This window comes from Taeniopygia guttata, chromosome 3 (genome assembly GCF_048771995.1).
Source record: "Taeniopygia guttata chromosome 3, bTaeGut7.mat, whole genome shotgun sequence".
Classification (NCBI taxonomy): Eukaryota; Metazoa; Chordata; class Aves; order Passeriformes; family Estrildidae; genus Taeniopygia; species Taeniopygia guttata.
The window spans coordinates 50959889-50978458 of NC_133027.1; the positions used below are offsets into that span (position 1 = coordinate 50959889).

General features: G+C 37.1%; 1 protein-coding gene across 1 annotated transcript in view; it reads right to left on the reverse strand.

Annotated features, from left to right (window-relative positions):
* The window catches only part of MAN1A1 (mannosidase alpha class 1A member 1), a 138825-nt gene that overhangs the window by 97095 nt on the left and 23160 nt on the right, over positions 1 to 18570 (reverse strand). Inside the window, exon 2 of the mRNA XM_030267798.4 lies at positions 5017 to 5113. Within this exon, the coding sequence (XP_030123658.4) occupies positions 5017 to 5113 (97 nt within the window). The remainder of the gene's footprint in view (positions 1 to 5016; positions 5114 to 18570) is intronic.

The window sequence follows — 18570 nt, forward strand, 5'->3', positions numbered from 1 at the left end:
TCGCACCTGGTCAGAGCAGACAAAGAAAACTTAAGTAAATTTTTAACAAATCCAGTTTTTCGTATCTGTAACATGAAACAATATAGTGATATTTCTAGAATGCTTTTCTAAATCTCCAGTATTTTATACATCTGTGCATTTTAGAACCAGCTCTGGTGTTTTTGAATTTGATGAAGTTTAAATAATTTTTCCTTCATTGCTTTTCTCTGTGCTTCCTGCAGAAGCCTTTGGCATCCACCATGCTTGTGGCACTGTGCAGCTCAGCTACATGTTATGTTATGAACTACCTTCTTCTGTTTGAATTTCCTGACTAGTAATTTGCTATCTCCACCCCTTACTTACAAAGGCTATCACTCCTCACAAGGAATAATAAATCCTTGTTCATCCCATTTATGCCACTTTTTATGGACCCCCACGTATTGTTCTGGAAAGTTGTCAAGCTTTTCTACTTACTATGAGCTCAAGTCTGCCCGTTCTGTGCATTAACTCATATCTCCTGTTTCACTAAGTGCCAGTTTAAATTAGGAACATTTTCTATTTCTAAGGGCAATCACCTGTTAGAAAACCTTTCTGGGTTTGTGGAACTGTTTGAAGTTTGCCATTGTCAAAGCTATCCCAAGTAGCTTATTTGCACTGCCAAATTTTGCTCTGGTCATTTGATTTTTCAGCATTAGGATGAGTAATTTGAGAGTGTGGCTTCATCAGTAACAGATTCCTGTGAGAGGCCAATAATAGCCTGAAAAATGTTTTTTAGAAATCTAAAAAGACAATACACTTGTCTTTGTTGTGCAATATGACCTCTTCTCAAAAATGCTGTGTTGAGTAATTCATCCACATATCTGCTAATGTTGTCCTTCACACAAGTAAATTTAGTTGAGATGTGTGTCAGGCCTACTTCCAAAAATAAAAGCCCATACAAAAAACAGAATTTCAAGGAATACAGCAGGAACAGTGAAGACAAACAAGACTGGAGTAGGGGGAAGATTTTGAATCTTTTCAAATTAAATTAATATATTGCTTAAACACGTGTACAGTAATTGCCTTGACTATATTAATAAACTTGGAGTTTGAAAAGACACATTGCTATACACTGCCAAGACAGTTTTCTTATAAATTCTGGCAGGCTTTAAAAATATCCATATACCTCAACACTCCATAAATGAAACGACAAAAAACAAGTTCAAAGTGGGAGGAGCAGGATCTTACTAAATTATAGTACTTTGGGGTTTGCAGATTGTGAGTATTTGTTAAATACCTCCCTCTTTTGCCTCCAGAAAAAGTCCTTTTTCACTTTCAGAGATTAATTATACTATGCCTACAAGTTACAATATCAAACAGGCAATACTGCACATGAAACACAGCTTCAGATAATTAAAAAAGCCCTTTAGTTACAGTCATTTAAGTGCAGAAAACACTTCTAGAAAGAGTTCTCTGCTAGTGCAGCAACACTCATTAGTTTCAAAATTAGTTCAGAAGGCTTAGAGAGGAATAGCTTCTAGTTTGAGAGGCTCCTGGTAGAGTGCTATGAAAAAAAAGCAAAACTGATTTTTCCACTTTTGCAATAGGAAGGTAGATAACTGCTTCAACTAACATTGTTAACAGTAACCTGAAACACAAAGGTTAAAGTATTAAAAAGTAACAGCACTTACTCACAGCCTACTTTCTACTACGAATGGTCAGAGAAGAATTAGTACTCATGGAAGAAGTCACATCAGGAGATATGCCCTGTTTTGCTGATGGACAGACACCGAGCTAACAGATGCTGAGCTACTCCAATTTATTTGATTAATCTAAGAACAGTTGTATGCTTCAAGTAATTAAACCAGTAAGAATATTTCTTTCTTTTCAAAGAGTTGCTACAAGATGGTAAAACCTAACACAGCAAGTACAAAGGAAATAAAAACATTGCATGAATATGCTGGAAAAACATTCTCATTGCAGAGGCATGTATGTGGCACTAGTTTCAAGGAGAAATGTTTCCGTGTTTCTCTAACAGTATATTATTCTTGGTGTGCACATATGAGAGAAAGCAACATGAATACATCTACAATCTGCCAGTCTAAAGACTTTCTCAGCTTATCACATAAACCCTTACATACACACTGCCTGCAGAATACCAGCAAGACCACGGCAGTTCCTTGATTTCACAGTTTGTTTTCATGGCCTGAGTTTAGGACAAAAAAAAAAAAAAAAAAAAAAAAAAAAAGTCTTTTCCAAGTTCAACAAGAAGGTTTCAGCTACAGAATAGCTCTACTACTAGTAATTTGTACAAGGTGCTAAAGCAGGGTTCTTTGCCTTCCCCCAAAATTAGAACCACCAGTTGTCCCTACCCTTTCTCCTATCAACATCCCAATGGCCATTTTCCTCTTCTCCTAGCCCTGGTATAGTGTCTGTATTTTATGATGTTATTCCCTAAGCCACATCCATGTGTAATTATACCTCTCAAAAGCCATCTTATTTTTGTCCTTCTGATAAACACAGCATGACAGTTGTGACTTGCCTTCAAGACACAGCAATCATTATAATCTACCTGCAAAATGGAGATTGAAAGGAGCCATGCATTTATACTTCCAAAAACAAGCTTAGAAGCAGTATGATTTGAAAACAACTCTCCCCTTCTGTGTCAGGAGAGCTGTACTGTAACTTATACAACATAAAGCACCACAAAGCACTGGACTCTGCTGTTCCTCACAGTGAGATACTAAAAGACTTTATCCCAAAACAGTCACTCCCAGTATATGCAAAACAATGTAAATACAGCAATTAATTCAAAGGAGGAGAAGTGTTTAAAATCAAACAGAGCCTAATGAAATGTGCTGTATTTTACTGATACCAAGATGATTCTAAACTTGTATTTTTAAAACAATTGAGACCTGGCAGCAAGAAGACGGTCTTGGCAAATTTGAGATAGTTATGATGGATGACATTGAACTGAAGGTCTTACTTGATTTCTGAAGGTTGGGAGGAAATTCACAGGACACAAAGCTGAAGATAACCTATTCTTCGCTAATACAATTCAGAATTACCTTAAATTAGTCAACCATTCGCAATTTTTAATTTTTTTTTTTTAATAAGAAACAAGGAAGATCAGGAAACTTGTCTGTCCTTTCATGAAGGAAGAAAACCCAACACAAACAGATCACCCTTTTACTGTTTCATGAAAAAGGTAGCATTTGTTGAATTGAAACAGGAAGGTACAGATCAGATCTAATAATCCGAGGACACTTACAGAAACAAGGATTTGTTTGTAAAGAACAAAAGGTAGTTATGGATTTGGGCAAGGCTAACTTATGAGGCAGACCTGCTTGCAGATATGCTGCTCTTTTGGTATTCTGTAAAGCAATTCAGCAGAAAGAGACCTTGTGTTTCTTTTGATTTGCATCAAGATCAATAAGATTGAAGATGTTTCTAAGGAAAATTCCTCACCAACATGATCATATACCAGATGACCACGATGAGAAACTGATCTGCATTTAGACTGACTCTGGCTCTTAGTCCTTTAAATACAGTTTTATTTTTCAATTCAACACTTGTTCTGTTTCACAGAGACTTAAGCCTAAAGTGACTTAAACTTTTGCAATTTCCACAGAACTCCTGCTTGAGAACTTCCCAAGCTAATACATCTACAGCTTTTTCTGCAAATCCATGCAATATTATCATTAACTCAAACCTTAGAAATTTTTATACCACTTCTGATTTCAAATGAAACTACACTGGGTGTTTTAATTTTTGATAAATTTTATGATATTTTGTTGTATTGCAAGAAAACAGAATTCCATTAAATAGTTCCTCAAATATATTAAATCACACAATTATCATTCTCCTGAAGACAATAAATAATTTTCATTTTTAGAGAAGATAAGGAAACAGAAGCATGATGACTCAACCTTGAAGTTAACTTAAACTACTCTGGTTTCAAGAACTCAAAATGTAGTCCAATAACTAACAAGATAATAATTACTTATTAACATTTTTGATGCTACCTTGGTGTATCCAAGCAGTGCAACAAGATCAATGTAGATGTTGTATTTTCCAACTAATTTCTGTAATCACAACTGTTGTCTCTAAGCAACCTCCAAATATAGCTGGGGATTTGACAAGTGCTCTATTTAGGGTGTTTTAGGAAATGTTTCCACTTCAAGCTATCTTTTGCAAACATTCAACAAACTAAGTTCTTTTTAAAATCAAAATAATGTATTGATTTTGTTTCAGCTATAGAAATTAGTAATTTTTTTCAGCTTTTTGTTTGGAAAACAAGCTATTTGAATAGAAAAATTGGTGTCAAACAGTTTATTTCTTCATTTTTCTGCAAAACTGAAGATAATGACAGTTCATATTTATGCTTCCTCAGAATGCTCTTTCTCTTCAGCCACAAGTCCCACTCGGACACTGAGGAGGTCTTGCCTCATTACACTGGATTTCTACAGTGCGCCTCTCCTACTGGAACTTTTCAGTCCCGTATTTGTTCTACACTGACAACAACTTGTGCTTTATTTAACATCTCCTGTACAATACTTAGAGGTGCAAACAACAGTTATATTAATGAAAAAGGAAGCCTGATAAGGGAGTCTGGTACAAATCAACACATTTTTGTAAGAAACGGAAATAAATTCCTAAGAACTGCACACAGATTTAGCTACCTTCATGAATGTAGAGAGTATTGTTTGTTCCTTGTATAGGATTTCTCCTCTTCTCCACCTCCTCCCCCCTTGCTCCACACTTATTGAATGTGGCATCAATGATTTCCATAGTAAATGTTTAGGACAGGACTGTATTTATTCCAGCAAAACTATATTTTTATCATGCAGCAATGCCATGCTCCATTTATTCAGACACTAATCTATAAAAGTCACAGAAAGCACCTTCATTTACTGTTATTTTTTTACACATAACAGAAGCAAGAAACATGCTGCATGACAGGGAGGCGAAAGAAAACATGTTTATCACTTATAAGCTTTTCAGCTGATTTACTGTTTTATGCTAACGTCACTAAGCACAAAAATACACTCTACTCACCAAATAAATTGCTCGAATGTCCTTGCTTAGATATGGGTTTCAGTTCATTTAATCCCCATGCGTAACGCTTATAATTATCCCAGGCATGTTTCATCATCTGTAGGGAAACGAAAGCAGGATTATAATGTTGATTTAGCAAGAAGTCACAACAAACACCAACTTGAGAATATTCTCAATATTAAAAACACTTAATTCAATTCTTAACCAAATTCCTGCTGTATGCATTAGATCTATGAAATATTCAATACAGAATGACAGTGGCACTGTTTTCCAGGCAGCAGTGGGATGGCTGCTATAAGTGTCCTCTCCACTTTTCTTACCTACAAGCTTATGGTTGAGACACAATCAAAAATAATTAATTTTTAGGAAGGGAATTCATTGTATCATATATAAATTAAATTGAGATTTCATTTCCCTTAAGCATATATCTCAGAAACTGAGGGAAGTAACATTTTTAAATAAGGTTTTCCCCCTAGAACCTTTAGATTCTTTAAGGTGAACATAAAGCTTACAGTAGTTTTCAGATTCTGGCAGAGACCTGCTTGCATAAAACTAGCTGGCTCAAACTCAGCACAGCTAGTAACAACAGAAGGATGGTAAAGTGGGCAGGCAGAACACCTAGAAAATGTTTTGAGGTTTTACAATACAATCTTTTTATGACTATAAATGCATCTGTAGCTACTTTCATGTGTCATTTTGCACACTGAGATGAAAACCTTTACAACTTAACATATCACCACCAAATCATATTTTGCACAAGAAAAGGTGCACCACAGATAAATACTGCTTTGGGAAACAGCCTTGCAGAGCTCAGCACAGCAGTGCTGTGGTAAGAGCAGGGAGCATCCACACAGAAGTCAGGGGAGTGGGCTGACTCAAGAATAGCTCACACTCTCCACTACCATCACCAGACGTATCTGGTGTGAACTGTCCTTTTTTGGCGTGGTCCAGGTGCATGTCCAGGAGCCCATGTGCCCCTCTCCAAACATGTGGTGAGAAGAATGCACACAGCTCTGCAGGCCTGGTGACAAACCACTGCCACTCGAGCAGGTACAACAACTCCCCTTGGCAACCACCAGTTTCAACACCTGCTCAGGAATAGTCTTCTTTAAAGGTCACCACAAGCAGCATTACTTTATGCAACAGAAAGAAAGATTTTGCCTCCTTGCTGTCCCTCCTCCCCTTTTCCACAAGGCAGAGTAGTGCTGGGAATGCCAGAGGTTATCTTCTAGACAAAAAGTGACAATTTCAGACCTTTTCAGAGATACTGCTTCAGGCTGTCAGATGACAACACTGCTCCGTCCTTGCTTTCAGATCTCTTCTTGAGGCCTTGTGTGTCAAGGATAATTTTGTTAAATAACAGTTACAATCCTAAATTTAAAAGCAGCAGCCTTGGGACATGCTGATAATAGTAATCTTGCACTTTCTCCTTTCCTCTTTCCTTTGCTCAAACCTCAGAGAAATTATGTCACTTAAAAATCTGCATAAAGCCATACTATAATAAATGACAAGAGATTTTCTAGAATATTGCCATACTCATGAGAAAAAATATTACTCCACTATTATTGTGAGGAAAAAATGCATATCTATCCTGCAGGAAAATTCAAAGATGTTAATCTACACTACAGGCCCAGCTTTACAAATACAAAAACTGGCAACAGCAGTTAATATGTGAGTATTTTCAACCAAAAGATTAGCCCAGTGTCAGATCTCAGCTGAAAGGCAGCAAGTCAGAGGCCCTGTGGAAATGGTCTCAGGCCATGAATGGCAGTGATATGCTGGATGGCAGGAGCTGTGTCCATTCCTTGGAGAATGGCTCAGGAACTCTCCCAGGATGGGGCTTTTTGTCTCAAAGCAGAACCGGTAATAGGCAGCCAACTGGCTGGCTTTATGACTATGGGCTTTCCACAATCCCAGGCTACAAGAATCAAGACTGCCTGAAACCAATCATTTTCCAAACTGTATTTTCTAAATTACCAATTGAAATTTTCTGGTAATTTTGCCTATCATACAAGAAAGACTTATTCTGCCCTGCCATCATATCCCAGACCTGCAAGCTCAGCATTAGATAGCAACATACAAACTCTCAGAGATTTCGGGAGGCTAAATCCTAAGCTTTGTCAAAGCTTATTTTCTCATGCAATCACATCAGAATCTTTTCATTTGCTTAATCTTAATCAGGGTACACCACATGAAAGGGCGCTTGTTTTTTTTTTGGGTTTTTTGGTTTTTTTTTTTAATAAACTAAACTTGTAATTAAGTGGCCTGAATCAAAGGGCCTAAAGATGTAGTACTATAACAACATTATAATTGCTCAAGCCACTACCGACACTACACTACCGTTGGATATTGGTATCCTTTTTCCATCCTTTTTCTCCTAGCACATCTGTGCTTCTTCTCTTGCATAAGAAATACAGTGGTCATCTATTCCCAAACCAAGTCAGTTCAGGAAACAGGAACTTTTGCAAGTGATATTCTTGCTCTGAGTATCAATTTTGTCTTGTTTGATTTCTCAAGTCAGACTGTCACGGGTATCAGAGTAACCAAGAAGGAAAGGCTGGAACAACTCAAGACCTGTTCAGTCCAGCCACAAGAGACACAAAGCATGTGATGCTACAAGATGTTCTAGACTTAATCAGAACATTAGTACAACTTGCCTTTAGTTTTTCCCTGTGGACTGACACTTCAATCATATTGTATCATAAATGTATGTGTGATTTGGTAGCAGAAATTACTTTGATTACCCTATAGCTCATCAACCCCTAGCTAGTAAGACAGGAAGATAAACCAGACAGTAAACACTACCTTCTAATAATATTTATTATTGTGTGCTAATGAACATCAGATGGGTTGTTGGGGTTTTTTACAAAAATTTCCTCCATTCTCCTAACTCCCATTCTACTCAGGTACGTTTATCTAATTGCTTCCTAGGAAATTACAATGTGTGGATTCCGCAAGCCAAGCAGACAAGAAAAAGAAAAACCAACAAAACCCCCAAACAAACAAACAATAAACCAAAAAGCACTGCTCTGCCTAAACTTAAGGACATATTCCAGTACAAAAAACCCTACCAGAATTTAATGAGCTGATCAAATTCATCTCTTTTGGCTAATCCAAGTGTTCTTTAGAACTCTTCCAGAAAGCCTAGATTTAGACAAAGCCACTGAGGTTAGTGAGTAAATTTACTACTAAGAAAATGTATGTTTAGGACATCCTTGCTTAGACATTTGGAGATTTATCGACATACATGGAAAGCAAAAGTCAGCTCCCAAAGCAGTCAGTGAGCCCTCTAGTGTTTCAAAATAAACAAGTCATTCCAACCAGAGACAACCGTGAATGGTTCTTTCAAAAAAAGTTATTAGTTTGTAGTGTTACTCTGTTACTGGGCAAAGAGCCCACAGATACTGCAGCCAAAGAACTCTACCTTAATCAACACTGTCTTGCTACACAAGCGACCTTGAGCATCTAACCTATCAGGAAGACTCAATTTCTAGGATTTAATACATCAGAAATACTCTACATTCTTTCCCCCTTTTGTAATATGGAAATTACAAAACCATATTAAGTTTCCCACTATATTAACTTCCTATCTATAAATAGCTTCATTTTCTATGTAAGAATGAAAAGGTTCTAAAATATTGAGGAGCAGTTTTAATAGACCCAGCTCACCAAGGTAATTCTTTGCTTAGGCAAAACTCCTAGCACTGGTACTTCAGAAATTAATTTTAACAGGTTTTTTTGAGAAATCCATCTATCTTTCCAGTCTTCATCTTTTTATTTGCATGGGATATCACCTAATCATTATCTCCTGTTTTTTTTCTTTTTTTTTTTGGCCATTCACAAAGAGTCTTTTGATTGTATCTCTGACTACTTGTACAAGTGCTTGTAGATCACTTGAATTTTCAAAAGATCACAGTTACTGAGAATATCTGGTGTACCAACAAAACATTACTGATGATGTTAAAAAGAGAAATTCCCAGTGAGGAAGGCTCCAGCAGCTTTGGACTAGATGATTCTTGATACTGTCAAACTCCTCTACAGTACAACTAATAAAATTATTTTAAATAATTCCATATTAGTCTTCCAGGATGTTAATAGGCAGAGCTACATTTGCATAGAAGCATCCCTCAGTCCTTCTAGTTTTACCACGTTAAAAAAATCAAAGAATGGTTGGGATGAAAGGAGAGATGATCTGGAGATCACTTCCAGCCCCTGTGTTAAAGCAGGTTCACCCACAGCAGGCTGCACGATTTTGTCCAGGCAGGTTTTGAGTATCCCTAGAGAAGGAGAATCCACAACCAGCAGCTTGTTCCAGTGCTCTGACACTCTCACAGTAGAGATGTTTTTTCCCCTCACATTTAGATGGAACTTCTTGTGTTTCAGTTTGTGCCCATTGCCACCTATCTTGTTTCTGGGCACCACTGAAAAGTCTGACCCCATTTTGACCCTATGATATTTGTATGCATTAATAAAATCCCATCTCACTTGTCTCTTCTTCAGGTTCCCTTAAGCCTTTCCTCATAACAGAGAGATGCTTCAGCCCCCTCATCATCTTCATAGGCTTTTGCTAAGCAATCTTCAGTTACTCCTTGTCTTTCTTGAACTGGGGAGCCCAGAAAGGTTCACTGAACCTCAAACTCTAGAAGAGACTGACAGCTCCTTACTCTGTGAAAGCTGAAACAAAACCCTTTCCTGCAGCCAAAATATTGGCCAACTAAAAGATGATTATAATGCACTCCCATTTGTTGGTCATCTTTCAAAGCACTCTAACACAACGCCTAGAGAGGACATATAAGTCACTTGGAATTTGCAAAATACAGTTCTATTCAAACATTGACAGAAAACAACAGCAATGCTAAATCAGAACAGTAATAGTGGTGTTTAGATGGAAACCATTGCAGTACCAGGTGGTGTGAAAATAATAACTTAAAAAGGTTTATTTTTAGCAGTTACATACAAGTGGGGGAGATGCAAAAGAGGATGTCAGGAAAAGAATTAAAGCACCTATTAGAACTGTGATATTAAAGCAGAAAAAGGATTAATTGCTTGAAATAGTACCATCCTGACCTTCAACAGAGCCATTTAAATCTTGCCAAGACAGAGGAGGAAGGCAGAAGACTAAGGTAACTGAAAGTTCAAGAAATTAAGAGACAAAAAACCCCCAAACAACTCCCTCCCAAATCAAACCTCCCCCTGCAACAAACGTCTAAAGAAAATGTAACAGATTAGATAGTCTCTATTAACTCCCACCTCTAGCTTAAATAATCTTTTCTTTCTCAGTTTACACTGTTATTTCTACACATTAAAGTTATTCTCACCTTTTAAACTCCTTACCAGAACTACTACTTAGGCTAGTCTCCCTGCATCTTCTCTCCTTGCTGCTGGAACTAAAACATCATTTTCTCACAGTATCAGCAACGCTAAGGAAGTCCTTAAAATCAGCGAGAAACCTCGACAGGCATTCCACTTGAACTTTCTTCCTGTACAAATCAACTTGCATGGCTGAGGACTGTTCTGGGTCTGGTTGGGATGGAGTTAGCATCCACCACTGCAGCCCATATGGCATTTTGAACTGGTGCTTGAAATAACGCTGATGACACAACAGTGTTTTGGCTGTTGCTGAACAGCATTTGTAAAACAGCAAGGCTTTCTCTTTTCCCAGCTCCTGCGCCTTTTCCACTCCCCCTGAGAGAGAGAATGGAGGAGGTGGCTATAAGGTTGAGAGGGGGGGACAGCTGGGAGAGTTGACTCCAGTTGGTCAAAGGGTTATTTCCTACCATGTTAACATTATGTTCAGCAACAAAAACTGGGGCAAAGGAAGAAAGAGCAGTTTTCCAAGGTGGCTGCTGTTCAGCAACTGGGCATCAGTCTGAGTGCAGGCGGATATGAGTGATTGCCTTTGCACCATTTGTCCCTGTCCCCTCCTTCTTTCACCTAACAAATGGACTTTATCTTGACCCTCCAGTTCTCTGGCTTTCATTCTTCCTGTTCCCTCCTGCAGCCCACCTGGGCCAGCAGCTGTGTGGAAGCTGGGCTGCTGGCCCTGGTGAACCCACCACAGTGTCGCATCAGTGCAGGAAGTTTGTGACCTCAACACAACATTCCGGTTTCTTTCTTTGCTCAGATGAAATATTACATCAATATTAGCAAAACCTCAGGTTTTAGAAAGCCTTATATTCTTACTTTCTTCCTATTACTGTTAACCCACAAGCTAAGACTCAGTGAATCAGAATCACAGAAGGGTTGAGGTTGGAAGGAACTCTCTAAGTCACCTTACCCAAAGTCCATAGAAACACATTCTCAACTGTTTTCACAGCAACTGAGTACCAACCAAATTGCAGCACAGCTGAAAAACATTATAAGAATTGCAAATGTAATACTACCTTTGAAATTATTGCCACCAATTAGGATTTCTCTGTGAAAAACTGTATGATCCACCTTCAGCTGATTCACTATCACTTTCAAAAAACTATGCTGTATGTATGAAAACTTTGTTTAATATGCTCTTACTGAATCTACCGATTACCACTGTGAGTCATTTTTGAGAATACACAGCCTTTGTTTCTTTAGCTATCAAATGTATTACATTTGTGGTCCATCATCTTCACAATATTTAGTGTAACGTTGCACTTTAAAGAAATACAAGTTATTAACTGAGTTTATTGAGCTTCTCTTGAATAATACACATCTAAAAAACATGAACTAATAGGTGACTTTTCTCTTTATCTGAATTCATAACACTTTTTCTAGGATTAGTAAGCACAACTATATTGCAAATTCATTTGACATTTTCCCTTTTTCTGAGCGTGACCTTTGTTACCTTCCTCAATATTCACTGTTATTACTTTGGTAGTGCTTTAAACTTTTTATTTCAATCTTTTCTTGCAGTTCTGCATGCAATCCTTACACATTCCAATATCTTTTCCATCTGGAAATGTTTTGAACACTAATAACTACCTTGACTCTTTTTTTTTTTTTAAAGTAATTTTTATCAGTATTCACAGTGTGTTCAGACTTGCTCTGTAGTGGAAATTCCAGGTAAAGATGCAAGGTGTTCTACTGTAGTTACTTCTTCACTGATTAGTTCATAACCTTATCTAAGCAAACATGCAGATGTGACTAACAGTGATACATGTCTGCTTTAGGCTCCTTCAGTTACTCTGTCTACTGTTATGCTGGACTGCTGACAGAATTCCCTATAAGCAACTTTCCATAAAACGAAACTTAAAGTCAACTTTTTAATCGAACAATAAGGTTCACTAGAAAACTAGTATAAACAGGTTTCTATCCAGATGACTGTTTTCTGCATGTAGAATTGTGTCTCAAGTTAATTTGCAAACTAAAACTTAGCAATTATAGTTGAATTTTATTTTAAGCTATTTTCTGTTACTATTTCTTACTTCAGATACAAAGCTCAAGAAATAATCTAAAATGTATAAAGGTTCATCTCAGTTGATGCTGTTTAGTTTTCTTCTCTTGAATCTGACAGATTATATAAATGACAGACTCCCTTTCTCTATTGGCAACAGAAATCTGTTTTTCTCCTTCAAGACATGTAAAATAAATCCTGTCACTATGAACCTTCATATAAATGATCACTTCTTATCTGTCAGCAGGAATATTATTGTAAATCAGGAGCTTGATAGATTTCTGGTGTTTGTAACCTCCTTTCCTAATGGCATAATCCTGAATTAAAAGCAAACCACACAGTGTCAATGTTTATTTAATACTTACTGCTAAAGTGTCACCATTTCTAATTTAGGAGGTGGATAATAACCATGCTGTAAGCCCTAGCTGGCTGGAGGAGTTCCCATGAGTGCTTCCTGATGGGACTTTCACCCAGCCAAGAAAAGCCACAAGGGAGATTTTAGTATTAGTTAATGGACCAGCAACAAGGATTCCCAATCACTGTTTTCCACTAAGCAACACAGAAGAGTTTGGGGAAAATTTAGGCGCTCACATCTTCCTTGAGCAATGTGATAAGAATGAAGGACTCCTAACAACCCATGGGTTCATCCAGCAGCACTGCCCAGTGTAGGGCACAAAGTGGGGGAAATACCCGTATCTCTTACCATGACAACAGAACTAAGGTAGCCAAACTGATTTACAGGATCTTCCATTAATATTAAACATGCACATCATATCATGGAATACTTTATAGGGTTCTGTATTTAATGATCTGCCTTAAAGGGATATGCAAGCAAAATACTACTACTCCTCCACATTTAAGTGTCTTACAAATAATTCATTTCTTGCCCAAAAGGACAAATTAAAAGAAAAAAATCTAGCATTTGCATAGAAAAAAAGAGGAAGTAATAGAAAACAAAAAATCTCAAGGCCCATTCTGAGAATTAATTCATCTTTTTTTTTTTATTGCAAAGCACTTCAAACTCCTCAAATGGAAAGCCTCACAGAAACACTAAGTATTATTCCCTCATGTGTTAAGTTACAGATAAACTTCTATTCTTATATTTTCAATTCCTTACAGTATCTTGTAAGCCTCCTTAGGACTGTATTAAACTATGCAACTAATATTCATCATATGCTGTTCTGGGCATCATTTATTAACCAGGGACAGACTCTGCACAGTGCTTCATTCTGTTACTCATTTTAAAAGGAATCAATTATCCTATTAATTCTGTAACAAGAATTCTAATTAATAGGTAACTAAAGAGAACAGGAAATTTGCAGGTAAGATATTTTCTACACTTCTTCCATTAACGAATATTTTATTTAATGCACAAGTACACAAGAAAAAATAGACTATTTAATGTGAGAAATAACTAATAAGAGCAGCAGCCCTTATGCTTTGATGTCTGCATAAAAAAAATTAATTTGAAAAATGATTGTATGACATATGAAACTAGTCCATGATAACAAGTCACGTTTTAGTCATTTGTCAGGCATACCTCTCTTTGTTAACTGAATATAATTGAAATATCTCTTTTTTAACAGCAATACACTGCTAAAATTATGAATTTACTGAAAAACTGGAGATACCAGAATATTTTACTATTAGCTTCTGAGAGCTGGGCTACAGCGCATTTACTATTGAATTGTTCATTTTAGTAGAAGACACAAGAATGGCAAGGCAGAGGAACCTGAAGGAAGACCTTCAGGAAAGAAGAGTTTACCTGAACACTTCTTATATTAGTATCATTCAGTCAGTATATTATATTAACCAATATCTACAACCTGCTTCTTACCTGGCCATCTCGCCAGTACAGCTGCAAGAAAAACAAACTATTTTGTGCAGCACAGAAATATCCTGAGACCCCTTCCTTGACTAATCAAGGAGGCAAGAAAAATATACAGCCTTCCCACAAAGAGCACTGTCCTTGCACTTACTGAAACCAAAAGTCCATTTAGTTGCAGCCAAATGAAATAATCTATTTCAGAGAAATAGAAAAGAGTGTAGTTCAAAATCTTGCCCATATAGTTACCCAAATAACAGCATCCATCCTACTTTGAACCAGCCAGAGCACATCAGTTTTAGCTCAGTTTTAGATTCATTCACTCAGATCCAGATGTCTTCCACCAAAAGTATAGAAAACAAAACAGATATGCAAGAAAATGCTATTTCCTTATCAACTGAGGGGGTTGAATAATAGTTTTTAAAATTATTATTTTTTATTTCCCCTCCTAGGTAAGCTAGGATTTGAGTATGTTCTGTAGGCATTTGAATAGCTTTTCCTGAAAATATCTGCCTTGAAAGCATCAATTAGGATATTGCTGAACTCCTTCTTCCTCCAACTCTCAGTTACTAGTGGGTGAACCAACCACACATTCCCACCAACTACATGACTAAGGGGAAAAAGAAAAAAAATATAATACTGAAGCGCAGTATTGTGAAATTACACACAATTTAAATTAATAACTGAAAATCTTCTTTTTCCATTTATGATACTTGTCATTTATGTCTGTATTCATAAACAAGACAGAAATCTTGAACCATCCAACTCATCCAGTTCCAAACAAAAGAGCAGTCTAAAGAACAAGCCATACAGCCTCTACCCTACAACTTAGCAACTGTTACCAAGATCTGCATTTCAGAAAAAAAATGAAGCCTACAGCCTGTCATTCAAAACCACTGTATTTCTCCAAGGCTGTCTTCTTCAACACTTAATATAAAAAGTCAGATGGGCTCTTTAACAGATACAGGGGAAAAGTATTTCCTTATCACTAGGACAAGGGATAGATTGTGTTTCTTCAGACAGCCTATTATGTCAGCAGTTTGGATATTTATTTTTTTCTTAAGTCTCTGTGGTGGATAAATCAGTGATGCTCTATTGTTCTGGTTTTTTATCTAAGGAGAGTCACTGTTATTTTTTTAAGAACAAGATCAAAAAGGTGTTTTGTGTTAATTAAACATCCATTAAAAGAGAAATACATCACATTATAAGGTAACATGGAAGAACTGAGGTCATTGTTCATTACTGACAATAATCAGAAAGAGAGCTCAAATATTTTCACTTTAAACAGGAAAGCATTGAAGAGTTGTATAAAGAAATTGCAGAATGAGTAGCAGCCTCTGAAGTTCATGCACAATTTGAATAATGTCATAAAAGGGAAGGGAAAAAGAAAGCAATTTGCGGAAATCCTACTATTAAGAAGACTAGTGGTATACATAGACTCATCCCACTCAGTGTCATTTTTTTTTTTTTTTGGTCTGCTTATGACTTGCTACAGTTTCCAAGAACTCCCAAGCTGAAAAGTGTGAACAGTTCAGCTCCTGCACTTGCATGATACAATTATGCTTCTGTTCTCTTTTTCCTACTATTCTTTAAGAAATGATTTGGTAACTTTTGCTTCTAATTAGGTTATAAATTATTCATGGCATGGACTGTATGTCCTACTTGTTTTTAGGTACCTAGCACTCCATAGCCATGCTGCTAGTGAAGCTCCCAGTCTCAGCAGGGGCAATGCAAATAAAAAAAGTAAGCAGTACAATAATAAACATTATTATACAATACAACACAGACACAGGAAGTGATTAACATCAAGGTGATTCAAGTTGCTGTTTCAGAGCATGATTGACATACACAAAAATGAAATAAGATACTTTCACACATTTTGAACCTCAATCTTCCCTTATATGCATCTAAATTTTATTCTGCTGCTGAACAGTAACAAAGTTTTGGCCACCTTGTTAAATGGAAATTGTCAGCATATCCAGGTCTATCCAGCATATCTTTTAAGACAGGAACAACTGAAAAAAGCAACAACAACTTTCTTGACGTTTTTCCCCCTTGCAAAATTAGTCTACATTCATCCCACAATCATGCTTCCCTACCAGGGAATTGGAAGTGACAACACAATATCCTTGATGGTAAGAAGTTTTAGTGGTGAGATGAATGGCAGAATGGCATTGAAAGGCAAAAATTCAGATGTATTTTCTAAGAGCAATATTTCTTTAATTGTATTTTCTTTTATTTACTTGTCTTTGATTGAAGCAAGTATTTTTAAATGTTTTTTTAATTGCAGTTTTTTTCTTAAGAAAAAAAATGAAACAGTGAGCCATGCATTATTAGTTGATTTGGGGCCATTACCAATTTAAGCTAAATGGCTAATAACAGTAAATAAAAACACAAACAAGCTACAAAAGCTACTAGAGTTTCCTAGTTAATGAAAAACATACTAGAGCTTGATGCTGCCTCCGAATTCATGAAGCGCAGGGCACTTTCAAAAAGGCTGAGTACTGACAATAAATACTTCACCCATCCTCAGGCCATCAGCTTTGACAAAAGGCCAGCTCTTCCTTTCCCCTCCTCTCTGCTCTCTCCAGAATCCAGTTAGAGAAGCTGGAGTACTTCACTGCTAAAGCTCATTACTGTGGCCACGGTGAAACTGCACTTTCCAAAGTCAGAGAGCTTGTTCACTGAAGAGTATTTACATAGATTAATCAGATATGCAGTTGCTGCATGGATCAAGGGCTAAGTCTGCATCATTACCTCTACCACTAGAAAGTCTCTTCAGTGTAATATCCTGGAATTAGGGCAAAAGGATGGGACTGATTCCCAGCAGCTGAAAACCAGTTACACCTGGGTCAAAAGCAGGTGACACCTGAAGAATATTATGTAGCTCGCCTGAGTGCAACCTTGCCAAGTTTGTAAGCAACCACTTTGGGGTGGGCAAAGGAAATCTAACCTGGGAGCCAGGGCTGCTGTTGGCAGAGGTCAAAACAGGCTGGAGAACAGGCCAATAAGAACTTAATGAAATTTAGCAGAGTTCAGATGGTGCACAGGACAAGGAGCCAGGGAGGCAGAGGTGTGGGCTGTGCCAGCTCTCCTCTGCAGGGTTCCAGCACCGTGGAGGCACAGACCTAAGCAGCTCTGTCTGACCTTGGATCAAGGACCTGCTCATACCTCCAGACCAAGTTATCCTGCAATCCCACCAAATTCAGTAAGGATTGCACATATTTATGCACATTTTACAGGGCAAGTGAATTGACTTGCTTTTCCTGATCAACAATGATACAACTCAAATTTCAGCCTGAGATTGTGGCTGTTTAAAATATTCCAGATGAAAATAATGAATTGTTAAAGCCTTTTCCTAGGCTTCAGAAATATTTCGAGGTATTTTCTATATAAAAAAAAAAAACAGTCAGCTATGCAAAACACTGCCAGCTCATTTCTGACAGGAAGTAAGAGCTATCTACTTATGGCATTAGTATAGAAAGATCCAAGAAGAACAGTTAAGATAGTCAAACCCTGGCAAAATGTGATGAAGATCCAGTGTCATCTACAAATTCATGATTTCTGCCCATTTTACATTTACATCTACTTATCTTGGTCAGACTTGATCAAACAGCTTTTCTAGGGCTGCATTTCATTTCAGAAAAAATATTATTTTAAGAAGTATTTATTTCTGCAGCCCTAGCTCCAGGAAACATGGGTTGCATAGTAGCAACTTTTCTAAGGTGAAAATTTCTTGCTGTAGATTAATCGTCACATCTAGCTGTGCAAACAACGAAATAACCAGCAAAACAGGAAACATTCCTTCAGCAGTTTTATCACAGTAATTGAAATGGATATTGTAAGCTGCCTAAACATTACAATTCTTTGTGTGGCATTTTTTTTTCCTCTTGAAACATTTATTTGATTAGGCGGCCACTGGATCCTGACACAATCCGTGCTGGTCAAGTTCCCCAAATACGGGACACTTGGACCTTACACCTTTGCTTAACTCCAATACCACAGTATATACATGATACAAAACACTGGCTGGGTTGGCAAATTAACTTTCCAGTTCACGTAAACACATCTGCAAAAATAGTAATAAGACACTTTCCCCGTACACAGATGAAATGTGCCTACTGGTATTTATATTCTGTCAGGTTGGAGTAATGAGGGCATCTTGGAAATAATGCCTTTATACTGAAAAGTACAACTATGCCATGAATCCTTTTGTGGAAGGTTGCTGCCTAAGAACAGACTTAAAAGTCTAAACAAGTCTGCTTTTATGAACTAAAGTTAATTTAACCCTTAGCTAGTTTCTCTTCCAGTGCTATTCACAGCATATTAGTACTTTACACAGTATTTTTCTTATATACCC